Source organism: Caretta caretta, chromosome 11, assembly GCF_965140235.1.
Source record: "Caretta caretta isolate rCarCar2 chromosome 11, rCarCar1.hap1, whole genome shotgun sequence".
In the NCBI taxonomy this organism is placed as follows: Eukaryota; Metazoa; Chordata; order Testudines; family Cheloniidae; genus Caretta; species Caretta caretta.
Genome location: NC_134216.1, coordinates 78,959,900 through 78,978,076, shown reverse-complemented (window position 1 = coordinate 78,978,076; position 18,177 = coordinate 78,959,900). Strand labels below are relative to the sequence as shown.

General features: G+C 57.6%; 1 protein-coding gene across 2 annotated transcripts in view; it reads right to left on the bottom strand.

The window, feature by feature from the left end:
* Positions 1-14,303: 14,303 nt before the first annotated feature.
* The window catches only part of COL6A2 (collagen type VI alpha 2 chain), a 74,456-nt gene continuing 70,582 nt past the window's right edge, over positions 14,304-18,177 (bottom strand). For both annotated transcript variants that reach the window (XM_075118194.1, XM_048869577.2), the window contains exon 28: positions 14,304-16,125. In XM_075118194.1, the coding sequence (XP_074974295.1) occupies positions 15,518-16,125 (608 nt within the window). In that variant the 3' untranslated portion in view covers positions 14,304-15,517. The remainder of the gene's footprint in view (positions 16,126-18,177) is intronic.

Here is an 18,177-nt window from a genome sequence, read left to right as displayed (position 1 = left end):
CAGGGGCGGGGCCTCAGAGAAGGGGCAGGAGACGGGGGTGGCCTCGGGGCAGGGTTAGGGTGTTTGGGTTTCGACAGGTGGGAATCCTATTCAGCCCAGAATCTCACAGCCGTGACATAGCATCTCGAAGGGCAACAAAAATGATTAGGGGTCTGGAACACATGACTTATGAGGAGAGGCTGAGGGAGCTGGGATTGTTTAGCCTGCAGAAGAGAAGAATGAGGGGGGATTTGATAGCTACTTTCAACTACCTGAAAGGGGGTTCCAAAGAGGATGGCTCTAGACTGTTCTCAATGGTAGCAGATGACAGAACGAGGAGTAATGGTCTCAAGTTGCAGTGGGGGAGGTTTAGATTGGATATTAGGAAAAACTTTTTCACTAGGAGGGTGGTGAAACACTGGAATGCGTTACCTAGGGAGGTGGTAGAATCTCCTTCCTTAGAGGTTTTTAAGGTCAGGCTTGACAAAGCCCTGGCTGGGATGATTTAACTGGGAATTGGTCCTGCTTCGAGCAGGGGGTTGGACTAGATGACCTTCTGGGGTCCCTTCCAACCCTGATATTCTATGATTCTATGATTCTATGACACTCCTCACAATGCCGGCTGGGTTCCCAGGCTCCTCTCCAGCATGTTGCCCAGCGCCGCGCCCGGCCTGCATTCCGTGGCCAGCCTCACTCATGTACCGGCCCACGCGGCTGCAACAAAGCAGCCCAGTTTGCCGAGTGTGATGCCTTTGTAAAAACACGTCATCCAGCCAGAACATCCCTCTGCCCCAGAGCCCCGCGCTGGGAGCCCTTGCAGGGGCTGACTCCCTGCTTGAGGCCCCGAGCCTGCAAAGACGTGTGCACATCCTCAGCCTGAGCTTGTAAGCAGCACCTGGAAATCAGCGCTGCTACGTCCGAGGTACCGTCAGCCACGTGTATGTCATTGCAGGGCGGGGCCTTGGCGGCCGGCAGGGGACGTAGCACTGCACACACGGGCCGCCGCAGCCCCTGGGGTTGCTGTGGGGATGCAGTTAGCGGCCATTCTACTTGGCTGGGCTCAGGAGCGGGGACTGTCCCCTGGAATCACCTGCCGGGTGTAGAGACGCCCAGCGGAATGGGGGGTGCAGAGGTTGGGGGCTGAGAACTGGACTCAAAGCCCAGCCTCCCCTGGGCAGTGCCAGGGGTTGCCGGTCGGGCTGTCTCAGTGTCTCCCTGCGCAGCTCGTCACTGCTGGGGCGAATCCTTTCCAAGGTGAAGCAGCCTCCTGGTTGGCAACAAATATTGTGCAGTGGGCTCGTGGTTTAGCGTTGTGAGGTGCCCGGCTGCCCGCTGGGCCTGGCCACTCCTGTGTGCCCAGGGCCTTCTCATCACACTGGGCATGCTCAAGGTCCAGGGCTGCAGCCCTCCTGTATCCTTCCTGCTGGCTAGGCCTGGCCAGGAGTGTCCTCCAGCCTGCCAGGGCTGTTCCTGAAGGGTAGCTCATGGGCTTGCACTCCCCTTGAAGGTTGGACCTTCCATCTTCACACCCCAGCCCATTCCTCAATGCCTGATCAGCCCTGGCTCCCCCCATGTCTGCTGCGGGCCTGGCTAGGAGAGCCTCCATCATCCCCCCTAGCTCTGTCTGGTACGGGGGAGCAGAGAAACCAGTTACTAGCCCTGGCCGTCCCTCCCAGGAGCCACCAGAAAATGATGCCAAAGTCTGGGTCAGGAAGTGAAGTGCACCACGTACAGCTGACACAAGAGGAACCGGAGTGTAGCTGGCCAGCCCCAGGGCCAGCTCCCGCCTTTTGACTCAGGCTGTGGGACAGTAACTGCTGTGAATGGAGACAGCTGTGGGAGAGGGCTAGTCCCATGGCATCTAATACTCGTCAATCCTTGTCCCTTTCAGCATGGAAGTGGATCGAGCAGCGGTTCTGACTCGGATTAAGAAAGCGCCTCCCGCCGGCCTGGCTCACATCGGTGGCACATCAGCAGCAGAAGCCAAATACAGTTTAAGAACGTCTGTTAGTTGGCTCCAGTTCGCCCTTCCGCTGCCCTTTGCTCCCTCTTCGAAATGAATGTCGTGTAACCTTGTGGCTAGTGATTCTCTTCTGTTTGGTTTGTTCAGTTTCTGTCTGGAAGCATTTTAAACTCATGACCTGGCTCGTTTCCCCTCTGTCATTGAAGAGATTTTCCCCTCCTATATAACCCCTCTGCCAGGTGGTATCAGCAGCAACCAGGGCCATGGTCAAAACCTAGGGGTTCCTCTTCACAATGCACACCAGAACGGAAATTTGGGAAAACTACACATCACCAGTTCTCTGGCTCCCAATCACCACCTAGGTCCAGGACAGTCCGAAGTTATTTAAAAACTCTGCTCACATATACAAAATGTTCTCCTGACCCCAAAGGGTCAGCCATGTTACCAGGTCAATATTAGGTTGGATCTTAACCAAAATACCACGCTGCCAGACAGTCCGTTACCATCTAAACCTAATGGTTTATTATAAAGACAAAGGAAGAACAAGAAGAGAGTTGTTAAATGGTAAAGCAGTTACATAAATACAAAGACTTCAAACTCCATATATCAGGTTCCTCGCAGTGTTGGTGAGTTTGCTGGCTTGAAAGTCCCTCTGGACACATCCACAGCTTGGATGGGTCATTCAATCTTTTTGTTAGGTGAGAAAAATTAAATATGAGGCAGTTATGCCAACCGAAGCAAAGTCAGGCCAATAAAGGTTGCTGGGAAAGTCCCTGAACGAGATAAGTAGAATGAAGGAATACTTGTTTAAGTTGCAGGGAGTAAGAAAAAAGGGGAGGCCTGCATTCCTGCATTTTTGTACCAGAAGTTCTGGGAACAGTTTGTTGAGATATGGAGGCACTGTTTTCCACTCCCTGTTCTTGTGTTATGTCTGTTTTTAACTCCTCATCTCCTGGTTGACACCCACACAGGTAAGACAGTTAGTGAAGCACTACGAGTTGCTAAAAGTTATCTACAATAAGGGGGGTAGATGTGCATGCATATAGAGAAAGAGGATTTTAACTAATATAGGGGAGGGGTGGGCTGCTTTATGAATAAATCTGTGACGCGACGGGACTGTCTATAAAAACCTATGAGTTTTACTCAGAGGCAGCTGGTTCTCTCTGGAGACGGGCTGCTCTCTGTTGTTGTGTGCACGCTTCAGTAAAGAGCTTTGTGTTCGGACCTTGCTGGGGTCGCCTGTCTCTCTCCGGTCAGACAACGAACCCTGCCGTCTGGGGTTCGAGTCCCCGACACTTTATTTAGAACTTCAGTTTGTAGAGAAGTTACTCCAGAGGTAAGAAGCAGAAGTGAGGACAAAATGAAGAAGATGCAGCTGCCTTTTATATCCTTTGTCATGTGGCTTGTACTTCCTTTGTCTCAAACACAAGCTGCCCAGCACATGACATGGAAACCCTTAGAGTTCTCTGTCCACAGGCATACCACATGTCTTGCTGACTCATAAGGTGTATCCCCTAGTTCCTTTCAATTGATTCATCGTACAGCTGATGAGCCCTGATGGGCCATCGAACAGGCGAGGCAGGGCTGATGCCAATCTGTCGGGGCGTGTCACCCAGAAACACAGCACAGGGTTGGAAATACAGATATACCCCACATACCTATAGCTCATCCTACACAGGTGATACAAACATAGACACAAGATGATCATACTGGGCAAAGAATAACATTTCTGCAGATACCGCACACGGCACAGCTGGTCAGATTCCTGGCAATTTTATGACATTGCTACCAAGAATACCACAAAGTGTCCCACATATTCCCTCCAGCGTCACAGACGGGTGGGGCTGCCCTGAGGAGCTGGACTCTGTCTGCTCCCCCACTCCCGACTCTTCTGGCTCCTGGGGGGCGGGGAGTGCTCTGCCGTGGTACTGCAGCAGCTCTGATTGGCTGCCGTTCCCCAGGAGGAGGCGGGTCAGTGGGGGATGGCAGCCAATCAGAAAGAGTGTCCCGGGCAGGGCTGTAAGTTCTGTCATGTCAGAACTTTGGGGCTGGAGCCTGCTATGGCGATGTCGTCATGGCAGCTGGGGCGGGAGCCGGCACGGCAATGTCGTCACGGCGATGTCGTCCTGCGGGGAGCCCACCTTGGTGATGATGTCATGGCAGATGGAGCGGATCCCTCTGTGGTGGTGATGTGATAACAAGAGATGGCTACCCTGCCCGCCCCCCCCCCCCGCCCCGCTGTAAGGACTCTCCAGGCTCCTGCCCTCAGCCGGCTCCCTGCCCTGGTGCCCCAGGCCCCTCCCATCTGGAGACGGGGTGCGGGGAGAGGCTGTGGGGTGCCCCTGCCTGGTGGGGCCTTGCCCTCCCCTCCAGGCCCTGGTGGTGGGCGAAGGCCATCGTCGTACTGCCTGCCTGCACGCTCGCAGAACCTGGCAAGAGCAGGGCGGGCCCTGCAAGAACACGCGCTCCTGAGACGCGCTAGCCACCGGACACGCACGCAACCACGTTTCAGAAGTGTGGCACCAGAACACCCTACTACCAACTAGGGGAGCCAGGTGTCCGGTTTTCAAAAAGAATGCCCCGTCGAAAAGGGACCCTGGCGGCTCTGGTCAGCACCACCGAGCGGGCTATTACAAGTCCGGTCGGCGGTGCTGGGGGGCGAAGGCAGAGTAGTCCCTACCGGTCCTGGCACTGTGCTACACCCCGGAAGGGGGCAGCAGGTCCGGCTCCTCGGCTGGGTGCCCTCGCTAATAATGGGACTGGGGCTATTGGGCAGTTGGATCGGAGCCTGCTGTCCGCGTTATCTGGCCAGAGCCAGGGCAGCCCGCAGAGAGAACACACGCGCAGCCAGGATCTGACAACAGCAGGCATGGCAGCGAGAGGAGAATCGAGCCTGAGTGGCCGATCTGCCCAAGCTGTGCTCAGTGCAGGGCTGGCAGGTGGCCCAAGGTGGCTTTCACATGCCTTCGTGTGGCTGTGATTGCACTGGTTGCTGGCATGATTACAGCAGCCTCAGGGCTGTTGTAACCTGCGCTCCCCTCAGGGGCATGGCAGAATCCAGAAACAGCAAGAACACAGCAAGCTCTGGCCACACCCATCCCCTCCCGAGATAGTGGGCCGGGAAGGGGCCAGTCCAAGGCCATCCCGCCTGTGCTCAGCCTCCGGAAGAAACCCTGGTGGAGTGCTCAGTGGGGCATGGGCCTGCTGGATTTACCAGCCCTTTGTGCCCAGGGTAAGGTGGCCAGAGCAGAAAGGAGAGCCTGCCCCCAAGGCCCAGGCCTATAGCCATGGCAGTCAAGAGGGTTGTCACTGATGACAGTGGGGGCACGGGAAAGGCCCATGCCCAAGAGCAATCGGAATAAGTAGGACTCATTTCACTCAGCTGATGATTTATCACTGCTGAGCCAGGAGAAGAAGTGACCACCCACCCCTCCAGCCTGTGCACCTGCCTGGAGCCCTGCGCAGGACCAGTGTCGAGCCCTGCAGTGGGACAATAGCAGGAGTGGGATTAAACAAAGTCCCATGCAGGGCACTGCGCCAGCCCTTCCCAGCCCAGTGTGACCTTCGCTCTTCACCTGGGTGTGGAGTACTGACGTCATGTTTGTACAAGCGCCAGGGCCTGGCAACAAGGGAGGCAAGAGGTGAGAAGCCAGTTACGCAGCTTTATTGTACCCAACCCTGCCCACAGCATCTCTGGTGCTCTGTGCGCCCTGCTGCTCACTGGCTCAGCCGACGATGGGCGGGGTGGGGGAGCGTATTTAAGGGACTTGTGGTCTGTTCTCTCAGCACATTTTAGCCAGACCAGAGAGAGCAGCCAGAGGGAGCGGCGTCTGTGTAACCGTCTCGTGCTGGTATCGTAGGCAGTTTTGTTTCGTAGCTTTAGTCTGCTTGCTAGGCTTGAAATAGCATTGCTCCTTGCAACACTTTCCCCAGCACTGTGTGTGTGTGTGTGTTTTCGATCCCTTTCTCCCAGCCTTTTTCTGTCTAGTCTGTTTAGATCCTAAACATTTGGACTGGATTAGGGCAGTGCCTGGCACGGCGGGGGGGGCACTCTTGATTGGTCCCTGGGCACTGCCGCAATGCCAAATGCCAATCATGTCTCACCTACTCCATGTCTGCGGCAGCAGAGCCATGTCTGTCAGGGCCAGCCACGCAGTCAGACTTCGGAGATTAGATCGGTGTTGGAGTGACAGTGGCCCTCGGCGGTGCCACGTCTGCACTAGCCAGCGCCCATGGCTCTGCGCAATCCCGATCTAGCCCAGAGCCGCTGGCTATGGAGAGGCCGGTCTGGAGACGGCGGGATGCCAGCTGTGTGCTGTCAGGCGCCCGGGCACACGCTGCAATGGGCAGTAGGAATGCCAGGCTAGCAGAGTGCGGTGGGCATTGTGTGCCAGCAGTGCCAGGCTGCACGGGGTTGGCAGTCAGGGCATTAAGAGCATGACGCCCAGAGGGCTGGACACACAGCGCTGCTCAGGTGGCTCCAGGCTGGTAGCTCGGAGCCAATCCCCCGTTCCAAAAGGCAGAGAAGTACCCGGCCCTGCTCCGGGGCGTTCCCACAGCCCCTGTGTGAGTGGGCACAGGACACGGCAGTATGGGGCCCCCCACCCCATTATAGACAGGCACGTGCTGGCCGAGCTGCACCTGCCCCTTTGAAGCCAATGGCAGTTTTGCTGCAGGGCCGTGAGCGCAGCGGCCCTGTGGGTTTGCGGCTCCTGTTCCTTGCGCTGTGTTTTCCAGCAGCCCCATGGTGCCCCAGCTGAGCTGCGGGGTTCCTGGTGCTGGGTGCTGCATACGCACTGGGACAGGCCCTGCTCTGAAGAGCTGCCGCCAAGGCAGACCAAGGGGCGGGGGAAGTGCCCAAGGTGACCCAGCAGCTTGTGGCAGAGGCAGGACGGGCGTCCAGGCCGGCAGCCTGCTGGAGCAGGGCGTGTGTGTGCGGTGCCGTCGCACGCTGGCAGCAGCTCCCCTCCTCGTGCAGGTGGGGGGAGCTGGTGTGCACCACCGCCTGCCCCAGCCCCATGTGGGGGGGACAGCAGAGCTGGGCAGAGCCCCCAGGAGCTGCTCTAACCCTTGGCTGGGAGACCACTGGCCAAGAGGAGACAGGCCATAGTCTGGGGAGGCCCCGCTGCGGCTGCTCCTGGCTCTGAACTGAGCTCCGTGCCCGGCACCTCCCAGCTCTGGAGCGGCTTGGATCTGTGGGAGGGCGTGGGCAAGGGCCAGCAGAACCCGAGCCCCAGTGCTGGGGTGCAGGGCCTGCTCACTCCCTACTCCCCAGGGAGGAGGCAGGGCTGTGCCCCCCCCGACCTCCCCAGGCAGCGGGGCAGTGCAGGGGGCGCAGGCTGCGGGCGGGGACCGTTCTGCCTCCCTGCTGATGGGGCTTTTCTGTGGTTTGCTGCGCTGGTGCAGAGAGCGGCTCCGGGGGTGCGAGGCAGGTGAATGGAGGGCGGGGGCGGGGGGAGAAACCTTCTGACCAGGACTCTCCTTCCCTGGCAGGTGCTGACAGACACACCCGACATGTGGAATCCGAATGCAGGTGAGACCCCGGCTCAGCACAGGCCAGCTTGCCGGGGGCAGCCGGGACGGGCTGTTTCCAGCTGCTTTGCTTAAAGCTGGGGAAATCAAGGGCTGTTTCCTGGGCCCAAGGCTAAGGCCAGTTCCTCTGTTCTACGGGGACACAGATGGCTTTCAGGGCTCTCTGTGTGGGGCCATGGCCAAAGCAGGGATTGGCTGTGAGACAGACAGCATGGCTGTCTCTGGGAGATTTGCCTGTGTAAGGACTGCAGCACCCAGCCCGACAGTAGCGTGATGTGTGTACATATACGTGGGTCAGATTCATGGCCCGGTTTGAAAGTAACTCCAAATGCTGGCCTCATTCTGCCTCCTCGCCTCCCCCAGGCCCCTTACTCCGGAGCTGGCAGGCCACTGAAATCAGGCAATGCCCGTCTCAGCGTGAGTTGTCTGGCCAAAGCGACTGCACCATGGACTGGGCCATTGTCAGGATGGGGGAAGGGCCTGTGCCGTGGTCCCTAACGCATCTCCTCTTCTTTCCTTTGGTCTGGCAGGACTGCCTGGTGGGATGCCCCCATCATATGCGCCAAATTGTCCCCCTCCCCCTGGACCATGTTCTGGGCCTTACCCCGGTCCTGGCATGAATCCATTCCCTCCTGCTGTCTGTCCTCCTCCCTGTCCTGTATGCCCTGGGCCTGGTGTGCCCCACCCACATGGACACCCGCATGGACCCCACCCGCACGGACCCCACCCGCACGGACCCCACCCGCACGGACCCCACCCGCATGGACACCACCCTCATGGACCCCATCCGCATGGACACCACCCGCATGGACACCACCCTCATGGACCCCACCTGCATGGACACCACCCGCATGGACCGCCGATGCCCGGTGGACCTGGATGCCCTCCCCCTCCTGGGTGTCATCCCCCAGGTAGCCCTCATGGGCATCATAAAAAGCAGAAGCATAAGAAGCATGGCCACGGTCATCATGGACACAAGGTACGGAGCCCTGTCACTGGGGTGTGGGGGCCACGTTGCAGAAGAAGCTGCACCATAAGCATCAGCTCTGTGCTGGGATGCCGTGCAGAGCCCACAGCCCAAAGCTTAGCTGGGCTAGGGACTGCTCTGTTCCCAGCCCGTACGTGGGGCTGTGGGGACAAGAGAACCCACCCTTCTGCTCCCTGCAGCCAGGGGATATTACAGCAGTCCCTGGAAACATTTTCCTTTCCTTTAGGAGTCGGCTGTTTTCATCAGGTCCCTGGATTCCGGATTAGGATTTGTATTGACCAGGGCATCACTGGTTCCTGTATTCAAACCCCAAACCAAACCCTCCTGCCCCTACAGGCTGCTGCATCGCACCTTGTGCAGCCAAACCAGTGCAGGACCGGCCCAGCTCTGCTGGGAACCCCGGTGTTCCTACAGTCAGCGTCAGGAACCGAAACAGAGGGAGCAGGACTAGCATGCAGCCACAGCTCAGGGCACTCGACTGGGACGGAGAACTCAGCTCAGCACTAGGCTTGGCCGGGAGTCTCCTGGAATCAGCATCAATCTTCCAGTTGCTATTGAAAGCAATCTGGGAGATTTTACTAAGCCAGTAGTCCAGTTGGCGAGGGCGGCACAGTGGGGCTAAGGCAGGCTCTCTACCTGCCCTGGCTCCGTGTGGCTCCCGAAAGTGGCGGCATAACCCTGCAGCTCCTAGGCGCAGGCAGGGGTGGCCAAGGGGTCTCTGTGCGTTGCCTCCGCCCCGAGTGCTGAATCTGCAGCGCCCATTGGCTGGGAACCGTGGCCAATGGCAGCTGCAGGGGCATGGCGCCACTTTTGGGAGCCACCGGAGGTAAGTGCCGCCCAGAGCCCGCACCCCTCACTCCCTCCTGCGCCCCAACCCCTGGCCCCAGCCCAGAGCCCCCTCCCAAACCGAAACTTCCTCCCAGAGCCTGCACCCTGCACCTGCTCCTGCACCTCAACCCCAGCCCTGAGCCCTCTCCTGCACCCAAACTCCTTCCCCGAGCCCACACCGCCTCTCACAGCCCAAACCCCTGTCCCGGACTGGAGCTCTCTCCCACACTCCAAACCCATCAGCCCCACCCCCCATCCCGGAGCCCACACTCCCTCCCACACCCCAACCTCCTGCCCCAGCCCGGTGAAAGTGAGTGTGTGTGTGGGGGGAGAGGGAGCGACGGAGGGAGGAGGGATGGAGTGAGCAGGGGCGGGGCCTCAGAGAAGGGGCAGGAGACGGGGGTGGCCTCGGGGCAGGGTTAGGGTGTTTGGGTTTCGACAGGTGGGAATCCTATTCAGCACAGAATGTCACAGTCGTGACATGGCATCTCGACACTCCTCACAATGCCGGCTGGGTTCCCAGGCTCCTCTCCAGCATGTTGCCCAGCGCCGCGCCCGGCCTGCATTCCGTGGCCAGCCTCACTCATGTACCGGCCCACGCGGCTGCAACAAAGCAGCCCAGTTTGCCGAGTGTGATGCCTTTGTAAAAACACGTCATCCAGCCAGAACATCCCTCTGCCCCAGAGCCCCGCGCTGGGAGCCCTTGCAGGGGCTGACTCCCTGCTTGAGGCCCCGAGCCTGCAAAGACGTGTGCACATCCTCAGCCTGAGCTTGTAAGCAGCACCTGGAAATCAGCGCTGCTACGTCCGAGGTACCGTCAGCCACGTGTACGTCATTGCAGGGCGGGGCCTTGGCGGCCGGCAGGGGACGTAGCACTGCACACACGGGCCGCCGCAGCCCCTGGGGTTGCTGTGGGGATGCAATTAGTGGCCATTCTACTTGGCTGGGCTCAGGAGCGGGGACTGTCCCCTGGAATCACCTGCCGGGTGTAGAGACGCCCAGCGGAATGGGGGGTGCAGAGGTTGGGGGCTGAGAACTGGACTCAAAGCCCAGCCTCCCCTAGGCAGTGCCAGGGGTTGCCGGTTGGGCTGTCTCAGTGTCTCCCTGCGCAGCTTGTTACTGCCAGGGCGAATCCTTTCCAAGGTGAAGCAGCCTCCTGGTTGGCAACAAATATTGTGCAGTGGGCTCATGGTTTAGCGTTGTGAGGTGCCCGGCTGCCCGCTGGGCCTGGCCACTCCTGTGTGCCCAGGGCCTTCTCATCACACTGGGCATGCTCAAGGGCCAGGGCTGCAGCCCTCCTGTATCCTTCCTGCTGGCTAGGCCTGGCCAGGAGTGTCCCCCAGCCTGCCAGGGCTGTTCCTGAAGGGTAGCTCGTGGGCTTGCACTCCCCTTGAAGGTTGGACCTTCCATCTTCACACCCCAGCCCATTCCTCAATGCCTGAGCAGTCCTGGCTCCCCCCATGTCTGCTGCAGGCCTGGCTAGGAGAGCCTCCATCATCCCCCCTAGCTCTGTCTGGTACGGGGGAGCAGAGAAACCAGTTACTAGCCCTGGCCGTCCCTCCCAGGAGCCACCAGAAAATGATGCCAAAGTCTGGGTCAGGAAGTGAAGTGCACCACGTACAGCTGACACAAGAGGAACCGGAGTGTAGCTGGCCAGCCCCAGGGCCAGCTCCCGCCTTGTGACTCAGGCTGTGGGACGGTAACTGCTGTGAATGCAGACAGCCGTGGGAGAGGGCTAGTCCCATGGCATCTAATACACGTCAATCCTTGTCCCTTTCAGCATGGAAGTGGATCGAGCAGCAGTTCTGACTCGGATTAAGAAAGCGCCTCCCGCCGGCCTGGCTCACATCGGTGGCACATCAGCAGCAGAAGCCAAATACAGTTTAAGAACATCTGTTAGTTGGCTCCAGTTCGCCCTTCCGCTGCCCTTTGCTCCCTCTTCGAAATTAATGTCGTGTAACCTTGTGGCTAGTGATTTTCTTCTGTTTGGTTTGTTCAGTTTCTGTCTGGAAGCATTTTAAACTCATGACCTGGCTCGTTTCCCCTCTGCCACTGAAGAGATTTTCCCCTCCTATGTAACCCCTCTGCCAGGTGGTATCAGCAGCAACCAGGGCCATGGTCGATACCTGAGGGTTCCTCTTCACAATGCACACCAGAACGGTGTGCGCCCTGAGCCAGATGTCTGGGAAAACGACACAGTGCCCTGGGCGCCTCTACGAGGCCATTCTTCTCCACACGTGAGCCCTGAGTCTGGGCACAACAAACAGAAATCTTGTAGTGAGCGGAGCAGGAACAGCAAATTAACTTGGGAAGAGGGAGCAGTGACTCCAAAGTATTCACAAACAGTATGTGAAACCCCATCCCACAGTACCTTGGGCAGTGTCCTTTGCCTCAGTTTTCCACCCGGCAGTGGTAAAGTCCAATGGCCGAATGGCCCTTTAACATGCCACTCCCCCGTTCCCTCCGCTGCACCCCACTCACGGTTTGTTGTGTGAGGTGAGCAAAGATCCAGCGTCCAGGAGGGCGTTTGTGGGTTCACCTCCTGTGCCCCTGTGGTGGGCAAGTGATGCCCTGTGACTGCTGGTCTGCGGCTGCATTGGCTGCTGCCCTGCTGGGTCCTTGGTCCAGTTCAGCCCGGTCCTGCAGCGCCATGGCCACCCAGCCCAGCTAGTGGCAATCCCAGCTGTGGAATTTGCTGGGGCGGTGGCATCTTTGATGCAGCTGCTCTGTCTCTCGCTGCTGCCTTTGGCTGCACTGGGGGGATCTGAGGTCCCACCGCCAAGCCTCGTTCTTTGTGATTTCAGCTCCCAGTGATTTAAGAGGGGTGGGGGCCTCACTGCTCCTGCATCTGCTCCCCAGTGCTCCAGCCCCTCCCAGGGTCTAAGGCTCAGCCCCAGACCAGCTCATCAGTGATTTCAACTGAGAAGGGACAAAGACTCTCCATGGGGTCTATGCAGCTTCATCTTTAATTGCTGGAGGGGGAGGGTCAAATGAAATCTAGGACCCTTAAACAAAGTCCTTTCTCCCCTCGCCCTAGAAACACCTGACCCCACCCCATCTGCCCATGACTTGGGAGTTACTTCACTACCCCTCGCTTAGTGGCCCCTGCAGCCCAGACACTCACAACCCCCCTATAGGATAACCCCCTATCTATAGGATATAGATATTCAGGCCTGTCTGTAAAGGCCTGTACTTTAAGAATTTAGGTGTATTCTTATCACTTGGCTAGTTAGAGGTATAAAAGAAAGAATCAAAATCACTGTCTGCCGGTGTAAGGGCCTTCTCTTACTGTGACAGTCTGAGGCCCTGTTCTTAGGCTCAGGCCTTTGGCTAAGCAGCAGAGGCAGCCATAAGCTGGGAAGTGAATGGTCACATCCTCACATTCCAAACTAGTCACATTGAAAGAAGGTGCTATTGGGCTGTTAGGAATACAATCCTGTCCTGATAGTGCCTGTCACCTCCAGAGAAAGGGAAGTGCCTAGAAGATGTAAAAGGAAATTGAGGTTGATAGTTTTCTGTCTGGCAAGAACTCACTTATCAATAGACACAGCTGGGAAACTCTTATGTCTTTATAGATGTAGTTGTGAAATCCTCACTTCTGTATTGTTTTGTCATTATAATTCCCACTTTGCTATTGTTTATTGGCATGGTCTCTGTCTGGTTCTGTGATTGTTTCTGTCTGCTGTATAATTAATTTTGCTGGGTGTAAACTAATTAAGTTGGTGGGGTATAATTGGTTAGCTAATCATGTTACAATATGTTAGGATTGATTAGTTAAATTTCAGTAGAATGATTGGTTAAGGTATAGCTAAGAATATTACTATATACATTAGGGGCAAACAGGAAGTAAGTTGGGATTCGAAAATAAGGAAAAAGGAACTTGTATTTAAGCTTGCTGGAAGTTCACCCCAATAAACATCGAATTGTTTGCACCTTCGGACTTCGGGTATTGTTGCTCTCTGTTTATGCGAGAAGGACCAGGGAAGTAAGCGGGTGAAGGAATAAGCCCCCTAACACCCCCTACGCCCGAGCCCAACCACAGCCCCCATGGCCAGCCAGCCCAGACACACACACCGGAGCCCAGGGATCCAGATGCTGGGGCCTTGGCTTGCACAGAGTTTCCTGTGCACCACCCTCTCCTTCCTTCTGGGCATGCTGGGAACTGCAGCTCCTGGACACCCTCCAGTTCCCGCCAAATCCCCCCCCCCGGCTTTGTCCTATATTTGTGGCTAGTGGCAGCCAACATCTCTGCAGCCCATTTCTGTGGGGAAAAAAGAAAATTCTGCTCACCCAACATTAATTTCTGCAAAATTCTGCTTTGCGCAGTAGCGAAAATTCCCCTAGGAGTAATCAGGATACGCTAAGTTCTGCTGCACATGACTCATACAATAAGGAGAACAACATTTCATCACCCCACCTCCAAGAATTACGTGAAATTTAACCCAAAACAGCCAAAATTGATCACCTTGACAAAGCAGGTCTGTCTGCCGAGCACACTGGGGAAACAGGTGTGTCTATGGACATGTAGTCTGCTCCTCCGCTCCCCCAGTTTATCCATAGGTGGGTGGGCATTCAGGGTCACTATGGAACGAGGTGGCCAATCCCCAGGAGGTGCTGGGTGTGCACAACCAGTCCCTTCAGTTCTCTCCAAGTACAATAATCCTAGGCTGGCGGAGAGTGTCCCCAGTGAAGTCCCTGCTCCACTTTGGTCCAGGCAGGATTAACATGCTGTAGTGGCCAGGCAGGGGCCAGTGACATGATCTCTCTTATTTGTCTCCCCACAGCACAGAGATCCTATGGAACAGAGGCTTCTTAGAAACAACCCTAGCCTCCCAGTGCTGCTGGGACTCACTCAGGAGTTATAGGGCCTGGGACTTCAGTTGCGTCATGGTGATTTGCAGCAGCATGGGGGATCTGACCCTTTGACTCCACTTGAGATGCCCCAGGTGGAACCTGAGCTCATTTCCCAGATGCACCCAACACGCACACACACACACACAAACCACACAATAGTTTTAGGGTGGGGTAGTTTATTTATTGATTTATTTTGCAGAGCACAAGCGGAGCCCAGGGCTGGCTGTCATTCAGGCGCCCCCAGTCGCACGTGTGCTCTAAGCTGCAATTTCCTGATTTCACATGCACACCCTGGGGTGCGCTCAAGCTCAGACTGCCCCGTCAGGAGCCTGGCTGGGTGCTGCCAGCCCCCCTGCGCCCTGGTCCTCCCCCTGAGGACTCTAATGGAGGTGGTAAATGCACAAGCACTCAGGAGAGATGGGTGATGGCAGCAGAAGGAAGCAAGATAAGGAGAGTCACAGAACAGTCTGGATGCAGGAGAAGGCCAGTGAAATGCAAGGCAGATGTAGCGCTGAATGGGTCACCTGGGAGCATCTGGATAAGGAATGGTTCAGATCTGAACTTTGGCTAACAGACCAACGCATCATTGCTAGGGAGGGGGACAGGTAACCCCCCTGGTAAGAAGGCAATGGAAGTGCACTTTGCTGGCCACATCAAGACATACCATGATGTACCAGAGGCAATCTACCCCTGAAGCCCCTCAGCGAGGGCAGGAGGGGAGGTGAGCGGGAAAAGAAGGTGCGCACCAGTGGAACATGTCAAAGCCTGGGGATGCCACTAGGATAATGAAGGCTCCAATTATGTTTCTTCTATTCTTTTTAACTATGAATAAACCTGAGGTCCAAGCTCAGTGCACAGGCCCACTTAGAAGCCGTTGAGCTTGATCCTGGGACAAAGAGCAACAGCAGCGGGGATGTACTGCCCTCAGCATGATGCAAGCTCCACCTAAGAGTGCTTGGGAAGGTGTGGGGACGGGGGCTGTGGAGCTGGTGGCTGGACACATTCTTGGATGCCAGAGATGACTCTTCTCCCTGCTGAATTGGAAAGTTTTGCTGCCCCATGGTTTAGCACCCATAGGATCACAGCGCACACACACACACTAAGGGCACGTTTAGTTTGCGTAGGGCATGACAAATGACATGGTATGGCTCTGAATACTTCTTTGATCTTGGTTATAATTAGCACCATTAACGTGAGTGACACTGTTGTTCATCATGAAAATGAAAAAATCAGAAAAAGAGACCGTCCAGAGGGCAGTTTGTACTGACCGCTCCGGGCCTGCCTACAACCATAGAATGGCAAGAGAACAAAACAAACCAAGGAATATCATGGGTGTGTGTATTGGTGACGGGGCACACGCGCATTCCCCTGAACTAACAGATCCACCGAATGAACCTGTCGAAGAAGCCAGGTTGGGAGAGGCTGGCATAGTCCTTCTCCCGGAAGATGGCAGCTCGGTCCCCTAGGCCAATCTTCAGCAGGACATCCATGTCCACATCACTCCCGAGGGCCACCACTGTGGGCATGACGTCCTGCTTCTTCATGGAGTTGATGGCCTCGTTGAGATTCTTGCTGCCCGTGATGCCGTCGGTGATGAAGACGAAGGAGAGCTCGGCGTTGCGCCGGGCAGCCCTCTGCCCGTTCTGCGGGCTGATGACGATGTTGTTGATGGCATGGATGATGGCAGAGCCAATGTTGGAGGAGGAGTCCAGGTACTTGATCGTGGACAGGGCCTCTGAGATGTAGGTCAGGTTGTACGTCAGGGGGAAGAGCACCACGTGCTCCTCTTCGCTGCCATACTGTAGGAGGGCGATCCGCGCATTCATGTTGTCACTGTCAGCCCTGGCCAGCGTGAGGCGGCGGGACACCTCCTCCACAAAGTTGTGGGCCCTGCGGAAGTTCACCTCTCCGGTTCGCTCTGAGCCATCCAGCAGGAAGACGATGTCCACAGGGCGCTGCGTGCACTGCATCACCGCCAGCTCTGTGGGCAGAGGGAAAACAGTCACGTCAAGCCTGGGGAAAAGGAACCGGGGCGGGGGGGGGGCTCCGCCATTTCCTCACAGTGCCTGGGTTGGACGAGAGCGATGTGTTTGTGGGGGCAACCCCCTCACTGCTTCCCTGGAGCCCCGATCTTCTCCTCTGCTCCCCGCCAGGCCAGAGTTGCAGTCTGAGCAGGGGTGTGAGGCAGCTGAGGACGGGCTGCGCCATGCAGCCGCAGCGAGGAGCCCCGAGCCCGGGGCAGGGGGCAATGGTGCAGTGGGAAAGCAGCCGCTCTGCAGCCACCCCTGGCGTGGGGTACAGGCCAGCACAAGGGCTGGCAGACAAAGGCCAGGAAGCAGTCTCCTTGCCACAGCCCAGTGGAAGGGGAAGCCCCATTCAGTGTCAGAACAGACGAAGAGGGGGCTGACTCTCTTTCTCTCCCTGGCAGCTGTCTTGTGTACCCCATGGTCTGGCCATTCACTGGGGCACTGGGCTCCCTGGGGGCACTGGCTGTTCTGCCGGGTGTGTCTTCGCTGGGCTCCTCTCACAGAGCCCCAGCACCCTCAGGCCGGGGCTGTTGGAAGCGGGAGAGTATAACAAAGCCTTGTAGGGTTTGAATGTCTCCCTGACACCTCCCCCTGCCCAAGCCCCTCTGTCCCGGGGCTGAGACCTGCCACCAGTCAGTTCCAGGAGGGATCCTGCCCCAGAGGAGCGAGACCAGGAGAGCTGCAGGCAGCTACTGATCGTAGGCGCAAGGGATGACGCCATGAGGGAAAAGGCTGTTTAGACTCTGCACGGCCTGCCCTCAACAAGTGGGCGCTTCCATTGTGCCGTGCCAGGCCCCTGAGCCCAGCGGCTGGCTGAGCTGGGCGCAGAGAGCTCTGTCCCGGGGTGGGGCTGCGGCAGTGTCCGAAAGGGGCTCACCCGTCACTCACCTCAGCCCTGTGCTGTGGCCCGCAGCAGAGAGGTCAGCCTGAGCCTCCTGCCACCCCGTTCAATGGCCGGGCACCCTCAGAGCCAGTTGGAACGTCTGCGGGCTCCCGGCCCGTTCACGTTGCACCCACATACCAGCGGGACGTTACTCCACTCTCAGGGTGGCTCCCTGCCCCGGGCTGTGGGTACGGCTGCCCTTTGAGTCAGGGGGATTATGCACCCACCTCTGTGGGGATGAGCTGCCCCCGAGATCCCTGCTTGGCATGGCCTGATTTCAGGTGAGGGAGGGAAGGCCCCCCCCCCCAGGCAGGAGGCTCCCCCAAGGTGGGGCAGGGGAAGCAGATCTAGACAAGCCCCCCATAGCGTTAGTGGTCCCTGGTGTCAGGCTGCTGCCCATCATTTGTCTTCCCAGCTGCCAGCCAGGCTGTGGGTGCAGCCCAGAGGTGGGGCTGATGTTCCTCCTCTCCCGTGAAGGATGGGGGGCTGCTTCCATCAACTACCCCACTGGGATGTGACGGGAGGGCTGCCACTAAGCTCGGCAAATCTGCCACCCCCACCCCCAGGAGCATCCTCGAGGCCCGCAATAGCCAGCCCAGGGCTGGCAGCCTGTGCTCTTCACAGCCAGCTGCAACTGCAGTACGGGTCCATCCCCTGCAGCGTACAGAGCAAGGAGGCTACGGCTGCACCAGGAGCGAGGAGCTTGCAGCACGCGGCGCAGGGCGAATGGAGACGGTGGGTAAAGCAGATCAACTGAACAGGCACCACCAGTGCTTTGCGGAGAACCCTGCCTGTCCTACACCGATAACCCAGCCCGTCCCGCCCACCCCTGCTTCCCACACCGACCACCTGAGTTTACATACGGGGAATTCTGAGCTCTGACAGAACCACCCACGGCCCTGTTCGCAATTCTCTCCATGTCTTTCTATCGTTTCCCTCCAATGAAGAGCCCCAGCAGCCAGGGAACCCCTTTGCCATTGCACGGTGAGCAGTCTCACGGCAACCCCCTCCCCCTGAGATCATCTGTCCCCTCAATCCCCCCACCTGTCTGCTGCGCCGTGAGGCAGAGGGAAAGACGTGGATTCTGCGTCAGAGCCTGCCTGGGGGCTGTTAGGGACTTGCC